We start from the raw sequence: 20399 nt of genomic DNA, 5'->3' as shown, positions 1-20399 counted from the left end.
TAGCATCCCATCTGCTAACCTATATCTCTAGAGTCATTTAAGCAGCTAATGTGAATGAATCAAATCATTCCATCTGTACTGTATCAATATTTGGGAAGCTTTTTCTTACTTACAAATCTATTCCTTCAAACAAAGAATCGCATTTTTTTCCAGAGAGCGCACCACATTGTCTGATAATCCACTCCCCCTAATGTTCTTAATCCTACAGCCCTTTAGGAAAAGTAATGATTGCTGATAGAAAGGATAATTTAGGCTACGCATTTAATGTACCAGTAAGTCGGTGTTCAACGAGACATGAGGAGGAGGAGCCATCGTTACGCAGGCAGCCTTTCCACAGACGTCGGTATCCTGAAGATTGGAAGTACAGAAACCCCTCTCAGAGGAGATTTTAGCTGTCCGTTACTCTCGCATGGCGGCTCCTGCCGCCTTATGACGAGTGCTGCGTCAGGCAACCAGTGCTGTGCGTGCTGCTTTTTATTGTGTAGGTCTGGGCACATCTAAGTCATCGTACGGGGGCTAGAAAACATACATTTTCATTTCCATAAGCAAGGGCCTTGCAGCGTATAGATTGCATGGCCCAGACGGGCCTCCCTTTAGTTGAGTCAGATTTTTGCTAGTTGTTTCTGAGAATAAATTTGAAATGCTATGTATGCCTTATCCAGATTATAATTATGCTCCTGCCCTCTACAATAAAATTAATTTTCTCAAGGCCGTCAGTTCGTATGGATACCCAAACGGGCACAACTAGAATCCTTTCTGAAGCACCTTCATTTACAACTGCGGTCTTTTTCCACCAGAATCTTAATCAATAGACAGTAATCAAAAAAGCAGTAGCCTCAACTACACATTGAAAAATAGCTTAGAGTCATTCCTAAACGTTCCTCTAACAGGAAGGTGGATTTATGTCTTCAATACTTATCAGGAAGAGTTTCTAATTGAAGAAGAAAGCTTCTCTAAAAAGATGATAAGTAATGCTAAAATTGAAATTATGTTATAATATAAAATCAAAACGGTAAATCCTTTGCTTACCATTTGGGCATATCGGTAAAAATCTTCCAAAGGAACTCAACCAAATTAATGGAAAAGCAAAACTGATAATCCATTGTAAAACCTCTCACAGGTATCTCGGAGGAATAATGGTTGTTTATCCCCATGCTATGGTAAGAATATTAGAAACTGTGAAGTCAAAGGCCAATTTCCTAATCAGATGGCATTTTGAGAGCTATTTTATTTAGAGATCCTATGCAGTTTAGAACCAAAGCTGAAATAAGTCTCCGTCTTCTGGGGAAGCAAGATGGCATTCTGCTAAATGCTAGAATTTTATCATTTGAAGGGAAAGAGAAAAAAAAAAAAAAGGCAAAAAGAAAGCAGCCAGCGAGACCTAAGAATATAAAAGCATTTGAGATCTCAGAAGGAGTTTAAATCAATGCACTGCCACAGTTACAGCACAGATGAAAGAGCCTGCTGTCTCAGTTGCCAGGAAACTACTTAGAAACTCTCACTTTGATTTTTTTTTCCCCTTTTTCTTTTTTTTTTTTGGTAGTCCGTTACATTACCACTAAATGCAATATATGGGGCCATCACTGCTTTGATGTTGTACAGCTACAACAAATGGAAACTAATATGGTAGAACAGTCAAGCTATGTGATTTGCGTTTGTGTATACAAATATATACCCATCAATCTTCTTACTCCTAGACTGTATATCACTGCCACCCATCTGCCTCCTGACTGTTACTTCTGTTTTCATTAAAATGACAATTATTTTACACACATATTGTGAGGAGAGAAACATATATTTGGGAGGGGTGTAAAAAATTAACATTTTTCTCCAAGCTATCGCCTCCTGCCACAAATTCGTGGCTGGCAAAGGGTTTTAATAGAGGCAGTTTCGAATAGGAGCGCGGCTGCTGCCAGACGTTGCAGCATTCTTGTTCTCGCAGATCCAGTCACACCAAGAACGCTTACACTTCTTGCAAAGCAACACGTTCTTACACCGGCTAGGTTCTCTGACCTGCTCCAGTCTCGTGCAGTCAACGAGCAGTATACGAGATGACAGACACGCCGCCTCTTGTGAGTTGAAAACAGTGTAGGGAAGAACTGGCACAAACGTGTCTAGAGCTGCATCTCCTCTGCTGCCCCTGCTGAAAGCCCTGCAACTGATGGAATAAAAAGAGGGCAGGTGGGGACTGGGGTCCATTTTTGGCACCATCTTCCCCGTCATCACATGTCCAGCTGGGATTTCACCGTATAATAATGAGTTTTTGTGAAAACCGAAGGTCGTGGGGTGAGAGAGTGTAGGCAGAGCAATGCCTGAAGAAGAGTGCATTGTTTTCCTCTTCCTAGTGTTACAGAAAGTATTTCCTCCTCCGCAGCATCCCCCGGTGGGAAAATTCAAGGACAGCACTGAGCAGGACTTGCTTTAGCGGGTGAGCTGGCTGGAAGCGCCTCGGCCACTTCGTCCAGGTTCGGCGCGGCGGGCACGGGTCTTCCGCAGAGTCCCTGGGATATGCCGACGTTTGGACAGGAGCCGCATCCGCTTCCGTAGGGAGCGCAAGAAAGTAAAACGCACCGTCTGGGTGTTTTTCCCGTTGCTCCTGGAAGCACAGGCTATGGGCAAAACCTAACAGGCCTTACGCAGACAGACCTCTCAGTAAACGGTGCAGGGGATTTGCCTCAGTAAAGACTTCAGAAATTGGCATCTCTTTGTTGTGCGATGATTCCGCTAAAAGCAAAGCCTTTCACAATGATTTATAACCGATGTGGTAGTACCTGTCACCAGTAATGAACTTTTTCTTCAAAATACGTAAATGAAAGGTTTCAGATTGGTGTGAATGATTAAGAACAATCACGGAACCTGTAAAATTCTTTTTACACAATAATAATCTCCTGACAATTTGCTCCAGTTCCTCAGGTAAGATTTGTAATGGCTCTAGATCCTTTGACAAAGTTAGGCTCGGTATTTATGTTTATTTATTAATAGAGCAAACGGGTCATTTCTTACGCAAGACATCAGCAGGGACCTTTGCATGCCTCTCCCATCTTCACATTCTGAAGAACAGTTGTACTTAGAGCCTTGGCCTGTGATTCACTTCCCATCCCCGATCCCCGATGAGATCATTTGGTGGGTGTTTGATTTACCAGCAGCAAAGCAGGCATTGTGTCTTGTAGTATCTCCGACGTGGCCGCACAGATTAGAATTGTAACCTACGGTTGCAACTTACGCTGAACGGTTTTAGGCCTCGGAGTACTGCGAGCGCAATATAACTGGTCCTACGTAGCATGTCGGCCTGCTTGTCTCTTTTGGGGCTGAAGGGGCAATGGCTGGAGGCTGGACCTGGGGAAAAGGGGACGAGGTCGGATGTCAAAAATGAAATTGTAGCAGTTCTACTGCCAAGGCAGAGCCAGGCAACGCAGTAAAACCAAGCCTGCGCAAAATTATCTCCCTGTCTATCAGTGCAATAGGAATAATACGTGCTACCTTTCCAAGCAGGAAAAACGTAGCACCCTTCTCTTCCAGCCCAAGGTCTAGTCTGAAGCTAGAGAGAAACGACACGACAGCAGGACAGCAGGACAGCTGACAGCGCCGTTGTGGTCTGGACCTCACCCTCTCCCATAGGTTCCTCACAGGGCCTGTCTCTCATCTTCCGAAGAAGAAAATCCTATTTCTACCTTGATGTTTCAGGTGAAAGCCTGGGCGAGTGACCAGCTGAACGTTAATTTACTCATAAAACAGAGTCACTCGGATTATTTACGATCAAGGGGTATTAACCAGGTGCCATCTCTGGCATATGAAGTCCCAGCACTACCCCTTGCCAGAACCTGGGCTGATAAACCACGTGAGCAACTGATCCACGCTTGCTCTGTTTCTTATACTCATCCCTCAGCAGCTTCTGTTGGGCACAGGGTACGAACTGCTGGTCTGGAACAATGCGGCCACGTGGATGTGCTCGGTTGTGAAGTTACATTTGCGGTCAGGCTTTCGCTGCAGGGTCTATAGACTGTTGGGTTGGTAAAAGCGTGCTGCTGAGGAGAGGAGCCGAGGCGGGCAGGGCTGGTCGCAGCTCAGTTTCATGCAGCCGCTCCGATCGGCGTGCAAGGCACGCACAGCGGCCGCCACAGCGGCACCCTGCTCGCCTCTATCTCCTGTTGAGGTGGTTTCATAAGACATTAAAGGAGGAGGTAGCAACCGAAAGGCAGTTCCATTTGAAATCTGGCCGTAGCTGGACTGCTCTTCCTGCTCTCCATGCCCATCAGAGAAGATACCAGCCGAAGAGGGGGCTCAGCGTTCAGCTTTGCAGGGGAGGAGAGGCGTGCCTGTTCCCAGCGCAAGCAGCAGGAGCAAAGCGGGGGCATTAATGATGTGTGGAGACAGGTCGGTTTCAGTTCTTCTGCAATTTTTCTGGATGCGTGAGTTTGAGTCTCACCTGGTCTATTGCCCCGCCACTTCACTTGTGCTGAAAGGAGGGCACGGTGTCATTTAAACGGGTGATTCAGAGGCAGCCAGGTATGAGGCTAAAAACCTCTCTCTGTGGTGTAGAAATTGTCATGGCTGATGGGTCAGGGTGACCTTTTATCTTGATTTTGTTCACACCTTTTAAAGTGCAGCAAAGGCTCCTACGTGGATTCGTGGGAAGATACTGTAAGCCGAAAACACAACTCTCACCATCTCATATGTGCGACGTAAGAAATGTCGAAGCCCGGAATGTTTTGAGATTTGCCAAAAACGTGGCAAAACTATTTCTGTTGGTTTTCTATGCGTTAATGTTTGAATCGCTCCTGTTTCAGGCAAGGCCCATAAACATAAGCACTTGCTTTTATCACAGTGAAATCAGTGAACGGCATGTCTTTGGTTAATTACCTGCACCATCGGGCACCATAATCATAAGGCTCCTACAGAAGAGGAGGATCATCTGAAACCACTTGCTAATTCTGTTTCTAAGTCTTTCCATTTCAGATAACGTGGGGTATTTTTTTTTAGCGCAGAGATTTACGTTGTTCTTTAAAAAATTGCATTTTGCCTTCGGTTCTGGAACCTACTCGGCTTTCCAGGGAAGGCAAACAGTGCACTGCACATAGACTCGCAGGGATCAAATGTTAGCTCTTAGCGCGATATCATCTTCTGCACATTTTTATATTATTGCAGTTCGTAACGCTGCGCCGCAAGATGGAAAACAGTAAAAGCCTCTTTATTTATAAGGTTATTACAGGTATCCTCCAGTGTATCTCACGTGTATACATCCTGTCAAAATATTTCAGGATTTTGACAACGGTGCCTGAACTTGTTTCAAGTGACGTGACACGGCTTTTAACTGTATTTTTTTACAGTTTTAGTATTTTTAAGAACAGCTAATAAAAGTGTTACCCATGCACTAAAAAAACAGAGAATCCCTTGGTGAACAAGAAGGTTTAAATAAGCATCAGTCGAGATTTGCAGTTAAATAACCTGTACAGGAAATTATTATGATGTTCTCTATAATTGCACTGGAAAAAAAAGAAAAGTCTTGAAGTCTATGGAAGGCGTAACAGACCTAATTAATGCCCACACCGTTTCTCCAGAGAAAAAGGTTTGGTGTAACGTAAATGCGCTGCACAGAAATTGTTCTTGTGCTTCTTTTCTCGTTCGCCCTTAGTTTTAACTTGTACGGCTGCAGCGTGTTTCGCAATGCGATGTGTACCCGTCTTCAGAATCGCACGTTGTATTATCGCTTCTGAAATGTGAAAAACAATTCTGTATTTCCTGTGTTTCCTACGTCTCGATGTCGGCCGCGATCCAAGGCGTGTTCGCCTGACCAGGGAGCGTGGATGTCTGTGCACGTGCACACGTCCGTGCTCTAAAGTAGGCGGCTGTCTCACTGTTGCGTTCATTAGGCGCGTATGTAAGCGTAGGTGTTATCAGCAGCATTCTTTTTAGCTTGTGGCATAAAAGCTGAATCAGAGGCTGAAAACACCGACACATCTGGAATTTCAGAGCATTTCCAGGGCCTGACAATTAATGGTACTCAACCAACCCTGCACCTTGTCACTGGTGGATGATTAGAGTTTAGCTAATGAGAAGGTGTTCAGAGGAGAGTCGGGGATTTTTTAGTCACTTGTCAGTTTGGTTGGGGGTCTCTGTGGGTTTAAATCTGAGTTGATAACCACAAAGTGGTCCAGCAGGATCCTCGTGAATGGTCGGACTTTTCTCCGCTGTCAGTAGTTTCGTGTTTACGTGTTAAGCTCTGCAGGTCCGAGGTCATTGTTTTATATGTTTATAAAGCTATAATGCTATCTGTGTTCCTAAAGTATCTAAAATAAAGCAGCCTGGCTTTCCAGTACCACTGAACGGCAAATGGTGACTAGCAGAAGGGGAGCGCTCTGTTCTGCGCCTGGCAATGCTCACCCACACTAACAGGTCAGCTGAAAGGGTGCTGCTTGCTGACACACGCTCGTTGGAGCCAGAGTCTTCTCAGGGGTATCCAGAGAAAGGACAAGAGGCAATGGGCACAAACTGGACACAGGACATCCCATTTAAATATAAGAAAAATCGGCAAGGGAGATTGCCCGCTGGACTGGATTCCCTGCAGAGGTTGTGTAGTCTCTTTGGAGATATTCAAACCCCGACTGGATACGGTCTTGGGTAGCCTCCTCCAGCTGACCCTTCCCCGAGCTGGGAGGTTGGACAAGAGAATCTCCAGAGATGCCTTGCAACCTCAGCAAGTCTCTGGTCTGTGATTTGCTTGAGTGGGACCTATCTGGATGTGTCTGTGGCTCCTGAACAGAGCAGGCTGGGGCATCCCGCTGTCTGTCTGCAGGCAAAGGTCTGAGCTGGTTTGCCGGTGTGCTCGGCACGCTCAGCGCCAGCGCCGCGGAAGGCACGCTTCGGGCTGGGCTTGCAGGCTTACTTCTTATTTCTTGCAGGCTTATTTATTAGTCCAGCCTTCAGGTCTGGTCTAAGGGCTGCCATTAGGAAATCTAGGCATAACTGGTGTTATTGAGTCCTTTTTTTTCCTGAACTGCAGTGGTGGTATCATGACAAAGGATTAAGCGGCCAGTTAATATCCTGAATTCTCATAGTTCTTTCCCAGTGAAGGGTCATCTGATAATCACTAAGTCCAAAGAGCTTGCTAATTCCGTATGCTCCTCAGCCAGGATGTTGCTGATAACTGACTTACATTTCGTAGGTGTGCAGTGCAATCCAGAACCAAGATTTCACTGTTATTGATGACTACTGCACTGGACTGCAAGCTCTTCTTTACCTGAAAAGCATTGAGGAACTTGAAGACTGGAATGGACAGAGTCCTGCAACCATGCAACATCAGAAAGGAAAACCAGTACCCAGAATTGCTGATCTGATGGGAAAGGTATGTTGTTTCATTGCCGTTCCTGTATAATGACACCGTGCCTTGGCTTTGAACGCAATCCCGTAATCATTGTATGCAGTTTCTGCTATCTACCGTGGTTAACCGCTGCTGCTGTCACAATTAGTCGCCAGGTCTTCCTCCTTCTGAGTATTAACAAGTATCTGAAGGCAGCTTAAGAAGGTAATCTTAAAATGACTTGATATGGGATAACATTTTTACTATAAATATGGTCTCTCCGCTTGATTCATAACATCAAGTCTTTAAAAAAAAGTGTAGGATGTAAATTTACGAATGCAACGGAAGAAGTTCTGGAACTGCTTGTGTTCATGAAAGTCAATTCAATTCAGATTGATACTAATACCGTGCCAGAAGTTCCTGGGTGTTCCAGCCAGGGTGCAGCATCCAGGAGACGTGAAAGCCCCCCCTAGCACTGGACCTGCCCAGCTGAGACAGCTCGTCACAACCCAGCTCCTAGCTGGAACGCTAGATCAGATAGAAGCGGCCCTCTGGTCATCGTGCCCGAGCGTGGTCTGTCACGTGTGCTGACTCCCAAACCCTCTGCAAGGCAGGGAAGTTCCAGGTGAGGAATAGTGACACCGAGTGATTTAACAGATTCCACAAGGTCATTGAAACCAAAAAGTCTGTGGTGGAATAGGAATGTGAACTATGGTCTCTCTGAAATCCCAACCTCCAGGCTGTCTTTCCTCTCCGCTCTAGTAGTTCCCTGCTACAAAAGCATCTTTGGCGACTTTTGCCGGGCGCAGTGGGTTGCGGCCGCCCCTGTAGTGGCCACCCCTCCGCCGGGGCACCGGCTGATCCCTGCAGAGAAGCGGGGAGGCGTAACTGGCTCCCTAGTGCTGCCCCGCTGCCTACTGCTCTAAGCAAAATACCTGCACAGCAGGGAGGCTGAGCTTTTGTTTCTGGTTACTAGAGGGGATCACTTTGAAGACTGATTTCAGTTGTACATCATGCCTATTGATTACCCTTCCAAAAATCTGATATAACACTGTTGAAAATGTTGTAAAAAGTAAAGAATTACAAAAGAATAGGATTTGGAGTGTCAAACGCCTCCAAATCTCTGCTTATCGTTGCTGATGACTGGAGCTGGATTTAGCGGGAGATTAGAGACTCCTATATTGTTGTTGTTCTCTGTGGAGCTCTGAAAATTATAACATTACCTTCCAGGAGAAAAGACAATCCTATTCCTAAAGCTCTGGATAATAACGCTGCTTAAAAATAAAGCAAGATATAAGCAGTTTCATTTTCATCTACTTATGTTAAGCAGTTAAACCCGGCTCAACGGGTTATATCTAAACTTCCTTCCTTTAACACCTGTAGGAACATACACAGCCTTTCCCACTCATGTAACAGAGATTTGTTGTAATTCTTTAAAGCTGCGTTCGATAGTCTATCTTTGTATTACCTTTGTATTTTACTAAACAGACAACCATTGTCAAAGACGCTTCTCATGTCCTTTTGAATGAGGAAGAAAAAAATTATAATTCTTAGTCTTTTCCACTTGTCACTACATCAATAATTAACTTTAAAAAGATAACGTGAAAAGACGCTTTAAGGAAGCATTTAATAATTCAAAGGAATCTTAACTTGAAACAGGTCACATGAAAAAGAATGAAAAACAAAGCCCTGTGTAATCTTGTCTGGCTGATTCTGTGAGACATTTAAAAGGAGCAAGGCATACAGAATATATAACTGATTGTGTATTTGATTGCCCTTAGCGCTGGATTACATCATTGGATCATTGCTACTAAATAATAACGTATAAAGTTAACCAGGCTGCGCCATTGATAAGGTAGCGATTTATTTTAGGCATAAGCTGCGGATGGCTCTTTGTCCAGGAACGAACATTCAAGAGAAAAGGAAGAAAAAGAATACAATTCAGGTAAAAGGAAATACCGTGATAAATGATCCTACTAGGAGCAATCAAATACAAAGGCCTGATATCATTAATATTTATAATATCATAATTAGCAAGTCTCTGCCTAAGCAGTGTTATTAGTGTAACTAATTATGTTATCATAAACTAAGTTTGCAGTATTATAGGAATCAGTATTCTTACCTTCATAAATTATTATCAATATTGGATTTCATGTACTTGTGCCTAGTGAATTTAGTTAAGTAGTTTCATCTAGATTCAAACACAAATATCTAGCTCGCTTGGCAGCAAGTCATGACACACACTTCGATTCTCTTTCCAAAATAAATTCAGTAAAAAGCATGTCCTTGCTCTCTATTTCGGAAAGAGAAAACAGCCCGTTGATGCGATGGACGTGTTCTCATCGATAAAAGTAACGCGTAGGAATGTATACGTTATACGTGGGGTAAAATGTGACGGCCGATATCCTGCATTATGGTTTTAAAAACTTATAAGGAGCTGCCCAAGTTTGACTTGGTATTACTGTGAGGTGGAAGGCAGTTTCTTCAGTAAGACCCTGTGAGAAGCGAAACAGCAAATACTGATCGACTTTTGCATTCGAAAAAATAAAAAAAGAGGTGAAGATGCCAGTTTTGGTAGGTTGGATATTTGGTGCGGTAAACATTAAAATATAAAGGAATTGTTACCGAATTCCAATTAATTTTCATAAAGGATCACGGGGGTAAGAAGTTCAGGCAATTGACAATTTAACGAGAAGGAACTGAGGGACAGGAATTATTTTTGACAGCATCGAGAACCACTCGCCTTCTGATTTTGTACAAATTCATTGAGCCTCTCCCAGTCTTGAGTATATTCCGGTTAGGACCGGTCCTATTCCCAGCTACCTATGTTTATGATAGTATCTCTTTTGACTCACAGGGCAATATCGAATGGCAATGTCCATATTTTTATATAGCAGTGCTCTATTCTTTCGATAATTCATTTGCTGTCCTGGTTTCAGCATCAAAGAGATGCTGAGTGCGGAGTGTTGCCACTGGAGAGTGACACAGCAGAGTTTTGTCATGAAATATTGTAGTATTTGATGACCAGAGTAAACTAAAAAGTAAATACTTTCTTCTAAATGGTCCACCTGACATCAAACTGAAGCCGTCTGGCCGTGCAGTCACCAGATAAATGGCAAACTGAACAGTTACCACTGTCAGTTATTGCATGTATCACAATATTTTCCTTCCTAAACAGAAAGAATACTAAAAATACTGTGCTAAATAGTGCCAGGTATTAAGCACTTTAATAGCAAACATACCAACTTCTGGCTGAAAAAGAGACTCGTGTTGATTAGTACCTGTTCATGCGTCTGCATTAACGAAACTAATACTTCTGTCTGATAATTTATAGCCCTTAACATATGAGAAGCATCATAGCGCTGGAAAATATTTTGGAAACTCGAGTGCTGTTTTTATGGTTTTCACTGTTGCAGAATGTAGTTTTTGGTCTGTAGACCCTAAATTTAACATCTTTGAGCCAGCTAGCAGATATTTTCTGACAGTCTTTTCAACAGCGCTAGCTTTTCCCCCTTTGCTAGCACAGCAGTTGCTGCTGGAGTCGATACTCGCCAGTGTCCAGGATGAGACCTGTGGTACTACGCTGCCCGTAATAGCAGTGAGATTCCCGCTTAGAAACGCTCGCCTCGGTCGTGGCTTCCAGCCACCGGGTGATCCTGTTTCCCACAGCTCCGACTATTTTATTCGTCCTTTCCTGTGGTTCTAGCCTCACCCGTAACGGCTCCAAAGACGGTCCTAGCACAGATGCTGCGTCAGGCTCACAAAGGTGGACAAAGCCGGTCTCCTGGGCTTCCTTCCTCATTCCTTCTCTGATGGCTTATTTATTTGGGTTGGGGTTTTTTGTCTTGTGGGAGGACCCGATGTTTGAAGCCTTGACACAGATGACTGTCATTAATATCACCTCTGAATCACCTTTCCATTAAAGGCATGGAATAAAACTTGTCAGCTTGTCTCAGCTATAATCTCAGCTTGCAAATCTCGACTCCGAGATGAGAGAATGGCAAGGTAACGATGACACCATACTGCTGCTCGCTGACTCCCTCGAGGAAGAACTGTTGTAAAAGCACACTTACCTCAGCATGAATTTAGGGCTGAGATCAAGCGTATGATGCCATCCAGCAGACAGTTAAGATGTAGAGCATGCTTTTACAACCCAGAGTTATTAGGGTGGCTGTGCAGGAGAGGCGGAGAGCACAGGTAGTGTCCTTATAATTCAAAATTAACAGAATTATGTTTTAGAATAATGTTCCTGAGTTTCTCAGGAAGATCCATGGTGAGGTGCGATAAAGATAACTCTGTTCTCACCAGGATAAGGTACAGTATTCCCCGGAGGTGCAGTTTGATCTCATGTGTGTAGTCACTGTCTCACCTTGTCTGTTTATTACAGGACTCTCTTATTAGTTGCTCACTGATCTTACCCCAGAGAGCTGAGGTGATTACGTGCCAGAAATGCACTGGTGTCAGCTGGTGGTCGCAGAAGTGTTACAGTGCTTTGCTGTACAAACTTCCACCTAATGTCAGCTGTAAAAATCATACTTAGCGCAACGCCAGGTGGCTAAACATGAAAAATATGGCAGCGTATCCCATTGGTAGGAAGAGATAAATATATATGGATGTTTCATACCTTGCAATCAGCACCATTTGTTTGATCCCATCTAAAAAGAAGACAAAGAAATAATTTATAGCATCTTAATTCCAGAAATATCCAAAACCCAAACCAGACTGGTTTTCATAGTGAATGCTCCTCAACTATTAAGGTTGTGCCGTGCTGGAAATGCTGGAACCCTGTCTGATCACAACACATTTATAGAAGGTGGTTTTCTCCAGCAGGCAGATGAGAGAGAATGATCCTGAACATTCACAGTGTATGGACTTCAGTGCAAATTCTCATCGCCTTAAATTTAGCAGGCTGCTGATTTTGTTCTCTGAATACACCAACTTCCCATTACGACTACAATATGTATGTACTTCCTTCAGGTATCTACGGGTGCTGTTCAGCTGCCTTCTGAGCAGTACGAACCCACCAAACGCTAACTTGATTGCAGTCAAACCTAAGTAGCCTTTTGTATGGCAGAGACGAAACCTTGCTCTACCATCGAGATTTCATAGAAAATATTAAATTAGCTCTTCTATTAAATAAATAATATGCAAACTCCCAGCCACGCAAGAACACTTTTGCAATGCACACACCAAGTTTTGGCTGCCTGCAGGTTCTTCCAGAGCTCTGACGGCCTTCGCTGGGCAGAGGTTTTCACCCGTCATTTTTGGAAGTGCTCCTTGTTTGAGAAGGCCCGTTGGTCCAGTACGGTGAAGAACTGTCCCCTTGTTTCCAGCACTGCATAAAGAAGGCAGAACAAGCGGTATTTGTGGCCATGTCCGGAAATACAGACCGTCTCGCCGTGTGGTGGTAATAGAGATTGCAATAAAGAGTTGCCGCTGATGAAGAAACCGTTTTCCCCATATTTCCAGTTCTGAAGAGTCGGGGGGGAGGGAATTATTTTAGGCCGTTTGATCCTTTTTCCCATTAGCTGAGGTTTGCACCTGAAATACAGCTCTCAGCCAGATAAAGCCTCATAAGAGTAAGCCAGTATTGATCAAGAAACCTCTTGGTTTAGGATATTGTGGGAACAGCACACTCAGGGACCGTTGGCGCGTACGCTTGTTGGGTTGCCGGAAAATAAGGCTCAGCCAAAAGGGATCTGAGCCAGCACCTGCAGGCAGATGAGGAAGTCGGTCCTTTCCTCCTGCCTCCCCCTCTCCCTCCTTCACCTCCTCCCCTGAGATGAGGAAAGGCCTCCAGAGGCGTGGCTCCCGCCGGGAGCGTGGTGATCCCTCCCCGGAGCACCACCGGCACAGCAGACCTCCGCACCCCGCCGCGCAAGGCACGCTGCCGTTGGTGAGCCTCCCAGCGCCTGCAAGCCAAAAGCCATTGCGAGCAATCCCTGGCCTGACCCATTTGTAGAAAAAAGGACCTCTCTAACATTATTTTTTTTTCCCTAACTGGTCTATTATGGAAGTTTATGTTGTGATTATCTGCGGTGCTGTTTCTCACGGAGACTGCAGGTTGTTACATAAAATGTATCTTCCCTAACGGTGAAGCCATTTGCAGTAGACATGGATAAAACAAAAGGAACCAGGATTATTAAAGTGGATTTAAAGTGGATTTAATCTTTGTGGGTTTTATATGCACTGTATGCTAAATTTGCTTCGAGCACCGAGTTTAAAGTTTCATACTCACAGCCAGCAAATGTGGCTATTAAGAAACCATGTATTCACGTTAACTCCTTGGCCGTGGCAGTTTTAGTGCATTCACTGCTGGCAACGGCCATCAAGCCAGGAAAATCCAACTCCTGATGCTAAAGGATTTAAAAGGGAAAACAAAAAAAAATACCCAGGCACTGCCAAAAATACATTATTCTTTTTTTGTACTCTGCAGTTTGTTTTACTTAGGGAAACGGCCTGGTCATACCCTGCAGCATGCATTCATTACAGTGATCTTTGACTGGCAGATGCAGAGTAATAAGATGCATATTTTAGTGCTTATTATAATACCCTGTCCAAAAACAACTTGACAAATTTGTGATTTCGACAGTATCTCATTTTGCTGGCTGCAGTGCTCTGTGATTGCCTGGTCCACGTGGCTTCCAGATTATGCATACCACCAATACTGCTCATTAAAATGGCCACAGTTCACCAGTTTCGGTAGCTTGGAACGAACTTGGAATGAATTATTATACAACAAAGAGGCTGCTGTCATGCAGAACAAAAGACAAGCAAAAGAGAGCTTTGGCTTAATGAGGCTAAGTGAGTGTCTCCCCTGCATCACCAGCTACTTGACGGCCTTTGAGCACGGATTTTTTTCTCCACAGGCCAAAACCTTTGGTCTATTATTTTGTGTTTATGCACCTTGAGGCTAATATACATTTTAATATGCTGCACATGGAGAAAAAAAAAATCAGCCATTAGATTAGAACATGTGCACTCGCTGTTAAGTTAATGACAGCCGAACATAGAGATAAATTTAGGTTTTCATATTTAATTATAGCACAGCGCAGTACGTTTAGCAAGGATAAATTGCACTATTATTATGCTTCATTTTTTTTGACATCTTTTCATATTAACCATGCGCACTTACCCCCACTTCCTCCCCAGTGTCACACATAATGTCTCTGTGCATCATCCTTCTCTAACACCGTTAATTTTTTATTCTGTACAGTTGTATGTGTATCGCTGTATTTGTTACTTAGGGGTTAGCTTGCTACTTGGATAGAACCGTTCGAATCAGCCCTTGTGTTAGGTGATCTACATGAGCAGCAAGGACAGAGAAGACACAAAAAGAACTGGCCTGCGTGGCCAGACGTGGCTTCTCACGTCTGCTCCCGGAGCAGGGCTTCCCAGCCCCTCTGCCCCGCCGCGGCCCCTCTCTCAAGCAGCTGAATTAGAAAAGCCAGCGGAATAACGCGCGGAAGGTTAAAGGCGTTCCGCAGAATTCTGTAGTTGGGTAATGCCGATACGGGCGGCGGTGGTGTTGGTGCAAAACGTCTCTGTTCTGAAGAGTTTAGCGTTGTTTGATTGTATAGGAACTAAGAGAGGGCGAATGTTGCTAGGCGGTATGTGCTGCTGGCTGGGGCTTTGTACATGCGTTACCTCTGCTCCTCAGAGCTGTTGCTCCACGAATAGCGTCAGGAATTAGGCCAGGCTTCAGCCTTAAAGAAGACAATATGAAATTAAACGTAGAGGCAAGCTGGCACGCAGTTCAGCCTTTGCATGTCCTCATCAAGTTTAATGGGAGTATGTGACAATTTCTGTGCTGCCACGGATTCGATGGCGGTGTTGGACTATTTGTTACTGCCTGAGAGAGCTCTTAGGTTTGCTTTCAGCTCGGTGCTGGGCTATTCAGGTAGCTGTGGTTTGTGAAAAATATGTTTGCGTGCTTCACAAAATTAAGGAACTACTGCTATTTTCCAAAGTGGATTAGAGCAGGTAATAACTCATAGGAAGAAGATTTTCCTCCTCCCGCTGTGTGTATAAGCAAGTAGAAGATATTATGCTACAGGCTTATTCCTAGATTATTCCTTATTGGATAGTTGTTTCGTGACAAAAGACACTGTGGCTTGATGACCAGAGGGTCATGACAGGAATAATAATCACCATATGAAAGGGTGTCTGGATCTTGGTGATAAAGCATTCCTCATCGCAATCAGTCAGCACTTGCTGGTGCAAGAATTTTCCTCAATGGCAGAGATCAGCTTTTTCATATTCATTGAGAGCAAATCAGTCTCTCTCTCCCCCTCTCCCTCTCCCCCCTCTTTCTGCAACCCTCAGTTCCGTGCCGGCTTTTACTGCCAACGAGATTTTTCTTTGTCAGGTGAAACTCGTGGAGTTTGGGGATGTTTAGGACACTGGAGTATTCGTGGGATCGGTATTAGTTGCAGGGCCTTACTCTTTGTGTCCTCGCCGGGTGCAGCCCTGGTCAGTAGTGGCTGGTAGCTAATTGTCTACTGTTCAAGCACTAGAAACGTGCCGGCAATTAATTTATGTGTGCAAAACTCTTCTCCCTGATTTCCTAAGTGCAGATTTTGATGCAAATTGCATCCGTGAAAGCAAGGTTGTGCCTTTCAAAATGTAAGCTATAATTACTAGTCTGAGAACCTGATGATATGAAATTCTTCCTCTAGAATCTACCCCTAGTGAGAGAAGTCATTTATTAACAATATTGTGTATTTCTAAGCAGTACTTCTAACCATCTTTTTATTCATTAAGCGCTGGCAAAATGCTTGATATTATATGAGACGTAGTCTTATGGAGTTGCAGGTTATGTCCTACAGCCATCCAGATGGCTTAGAAACGTCGATGCGATCAGAACCGTCTCTTCTGTATCTACAGGTAGCTATTATTAGTAAAACCCACTTTTATTTATGTGTTCCCATTTTGTTTGTGGTACTAGTCACAGAGATACTTACTGATCTGCATGTAGAGGCTTGGGCTTTTAGCTTCTGAGAGAATTGTGGTCCCTTTAAACTTCTCATCTAAGAAAGCTGTTCACTTGGATAGCAAGGTGCTCTGCGGGCCCCGGTGCCAAACAAAGTCCGTGCTATCGGTCACAGACAGCAGACTAAGTATTCATTTTCAGCCTGTTTTCCAAGAATTACGTTATTCTGGTGCTAGTTTTGAGCGGAATTTTGACTACAACACCGCTCAGTTCTCTCAGGAACAGATTTGGCCCTGGAGCACGGCCCTGGGTGTAGTGACGTGCACATATGTACGAGAAATCTCGCAGGAGTGATTTATGGGGAGAGGCTAAAGGAGCTAAAACTCGGGGGTGTCTATATGTCCTGCCTAAATGATGTGTGTAAACATCAGAGGTGGAGAACTCTGTGGTCTACAAATATTTAAAGTTTGCAATCAATTGAGAGAGGGGGATTTTACGAGGCAGAGTGAGAACTCAACCAAGACTGATGAGTTGAATTGGGAAAAAAAAGAAAAGGAAGAGTCTAGGGAAAGCAGGAGAAAAATTATCCTGATTGGAAGGAAAGGCTTTTTGTAGAAATGATGGAGGTTTCATGCTGGGCTGCTGAGATTAAAGGTAGGGAGGACTTTTAAAACTTCAATGCATGAAGACTAACGGAAGAGCTGCTGCGAGAAATTTCGGGTTGCCGGGGGTACGTGCTGGACTTGTAGACTTTTCCTGTCTGGTTTGCACAAGGTAGCCTACGGCTTTTCCAGCATTGCAGCTGCGCACTAGGGGCTCTCCGCGGAAGCCACGGCATCCTAACAAAGTGTTCAGGTGCTCACTCAGTATAAGCTGGAGCTAGCAGTGTCTGGTAATACGCCATTGAAACGTCTTTTTGCTTAAAGTTTAAGATCGTACTTAAGGAACATGATTACGTCCTTCCCCACCTATTTTATTTTTATTGCTGTAAAAATCCTTGGAGGCTTTTCTGTAAGCTTGCGTGGTTTTGATCCAACCACGTGGATGCCTCAGCAGTCAGAGCAGTACTTCCTGAGTTTTTATGGGCAAATGGATGAAAAAGATCTTTCTGCTTCATTGCCCATACACTGGAACGGGGCAACTGCTCCCAGTAACTGGACAGAGCTGTTGGGCACACCATTTCTCCATGTAGGAGTCGAGAGAAGAGATTTCTGCGCTTTGCTGACCTATTCATGCTGTACAGAATTCATTAAGGCCCAGAAACTGTGTTTGGGTCGTTGCAGGGAACAATTACAGCCAGCCTGTAATCTGCTGCTCCGCAGCACGTTGGGGCTCCGTAATAGTTTGAAGGGGCCTGGCAAGAATTTTATTGATTTCTTGGGATCTCATTGAGGCTGATTGCACTTGGGTCCTCTGACGGTCGGCGCTTAAGAGCACCTACACTAGCTGTTGTTAAGAAGGCGGGTGTAATCCTCACGTAGGTACGACCTTGTCTGCCCTTCATTAAACTCAGCAGATAAGTTTTAATGAAATAGCTCCCTTTTATTTTTTATGCCACGGCTGGTTTTGATTGCCACATTTGGATCTACGCAGTGTAAGTCAGCCACTGTATAACCCATATATTGGTCAGGATATGTCATATGATATATCTGCTCTTGCGGTAATCATTTTGTCTCTTTCCTGTTTGACTGCTTGGAATAATTAATGCTTTTTTTTTTCCTATTACTATGTTGTATTTCTTCTGAGTTGCTGATTTATTTATACATAAAAGCTATAAAATACCTTGTTGTTTTATATAGTATGTCTGGATTCACAAGAAACCCAGAAGCGTGTCGGTGAAATAGTAAATTTTTTTTAGATCATTCAAGACAAGACCTTGCAGTTGAGTTTAAAGTAGTTGGATTTCAGAACCTATCAACTCTAATTTTATTTATACTACCCATCATTACCGCAGAGAGCGTTACATCCGAGATGCTGATCTTTACTGTTTTCTGAGTAGTTGTGCTCTCATTTAAAATATTAAGTGTATGCCAAAAGGCACCTTTCCCAATTCCAGATGAAGAGTCTAATCCAGACTCTGTAGCAGTTTTCTACTGCATTTACCGAGCCGCCTTCCAACCGTTGAGCACTCCTGACGTTCTGTAATGTCCGTTTCAAAAATTTCCATCTGCAGACTGCAAGCCAGAAGGCTCGTTGTAAACCCACAAAGCTCTACAGGCACAAATGTATCTACGTTTTCTCTTTTGCTGAAAATGCATCACTGAGCTGTAAACCACTCACGTGCCATTTATGTTAGCTGAAATGATATTGGGAAGCCTCTAAACTTACCCGTTAAAGTGGGAGCAACAAGAAATCCTTGGGTGACTGTAGCGTGAGTGTGCCTTTCGTAATCAACGTTTATAAAAGAGCACCCAGAGGGAGGGGGCACGGTCTCTCGGAGCTGCCGTTCTGGGGGGTACAGAGCAGGGCTAATAAATGCCTCACGCTCCACAGCTCCCCCCTCTCTCTTCACAACAAAGTCATAAACATTCATTTGATCGACTGCAGCCATTTTGTTAGCAATTTTGTCATAGCTTGGGTTTTGACCTTCAGCGCCTGGTCTGTGGGTGGGCTTCTGTGCCCCTGCTGCTGGATTTTGGACTTAATTACCAGGATAAAGCAGATGGAGGAGAAACTTCGTGTTTACATTTTTCCACAAGACTTAATTTATTTCTGTGCTGTTTGTCACGGAGGTATTTTTGTCTGCGTAGCGTGAATGCTTTGCAAAGGTATTTATAACGTTTCAGCGATGAACGTGCAGTCTGAAAAGCTTGAAAGTCTGCCTCTCTGCCTCCGTTTAAAAAAAGCATTTCCTTCCCACCCAGTCTGTATCTGTAGTTGTCTAGTTACTGAACGGCGGTTTGGGAGGGCATGCCTCTATGAAGTCTGTTTTGACTGTTGTGACTGTAGGAGTACTGGTTCATAATTCAGCACGCACTGGGAGTATAATTTTTAGTTCGGAATTGAGCATTTATTTTGCGGTGGAGTCCTAACACGGTCTGTTGTAAGCATCCAACTTAACTGTCCAAAACACCATCCCCAGCTCGTCCACGGAGGGAGGTCTCAATTCATGGTATCTGACTGGTTCAGTTGCCCTTAGGAGTCTGCAGCACAAGGAGTGAAGCTCCTGGCCGTAAGCATTCAAGTCAGATATCAGGACATTGGAAAAGTTGAGCGTTACACGCTCAGAGTGGGATTTATTTGCCTCCAGATGTGATTTAAGACCTTACAGGTGTCTGAGGCATCTCTGCAGGTCTGGGTCTTGGAGCATGGCACTAGAGACCCGTGGTGGTGGGGATGAACCCTTTCCTGCCCAGAAGCTTAGTGTGGTTCAGACACCGAAAGCTTGACAAGCAGAAACACAGAGTCAAAAAAGGATGCGGAAAGCTGTTTCTAAAAGCATATGCTCTGTCAACCAGGGAGACCATTCCTTGTCCAGAGGGAGCAAAGAGTCCAAGTGAAATACTGACCAGGCTTACTGCTCATAGGGGCGAGGGGGTCAGACTGAAGGGGTTGAGGCATTCGTCCAAAATGTCAGCCAATGCTTTTGAGCTTTTTGAAAGGAAAAAAAAAGGTACGTGCAGCCATGTGGAAGTTCGTTTTAGAAACCCAGAGCTGAGAACTGTGACCAGCCAGCCACATATAAGCCCATCTAGCTCAAAGACAAGTAAGCCTCTGCTGTTCATTTAGAGAGTGGAATCGGATCAGGATATGACACATGGCTCTTGAATAGTACCTACGTACTTTGAATATTTGCTTCCACATCTCTAGTTAGTTCAGTTAAAATTCATTTTAAATTTCTTCAAGGCTAGCTTTGTTCATTCAGCCGGGATATACTCAGTTGCTGCTGTGGAAGGGACTGTGGCGCAGCATAACTTTTTGTACCAGTACTTAAGGGGCAGCTACAAAGAAGATGGAGACTCCCTTTTTACGCGGAGTCCCATGGAGAGGGCAAGGGGGGATGGACATAAGTTGCTCTTGGGGAGATCCCGACTGGACACCAGAGGGAAATTTCTCACAGTGAGGACAGTCACCGTTGGAATAATCTCCCCAGGGAAGGGGTTGGCTCGGCCACGTTGGGCACCTTCAAGAGTCGTCTGGACAGGGTGCTGGGGCATCTTGTCTAGGCTG

At 44.3% G+C, this 20399-nt stretch overlaps 1 protein-coding gene across 2 annotated transcripts in view; it reads left to right on the top strand.

Annotated features, from left to right (window-relative positions):
* DPYD (dihydropyrimidine dehydrogenase) overlaps positions 1-20399 on the top strand; it is a 368439-nt gene that overhangs the window by 311125 nt on the left and 36915 nt on the right. For both annotated transcript variants that reach the window (XM_064455561.1, XM_064455562.1), the window contains one exon: positions 7163-7342. In XM_064455561.1, the coding sequence (XP_064311631.1) occupies positions 7163-7342 (180 nt within the window). The remainder of the gene's footprint in view (positions 1-7162; positions 7343-20399) is intronic.

The sequence above is a fragment of the Phalacrocorax carbo genome, chromosome 6, assembly GCF_963921805.1.
Source record: "Phalacrocorax carbo chromosome 6, bPhaCar2.1, whole genome shotgun sequence".
Lineage (NCBI taxonomy): Eukaryota > Metazoa > Chordata > Aves > Suliformes > Phalacrocoracidae > Phalacrocorax > Phalacrocorax carbo.
This window is presented reverse-complemented; position numbering and strand designations above follow the sequence as displayed.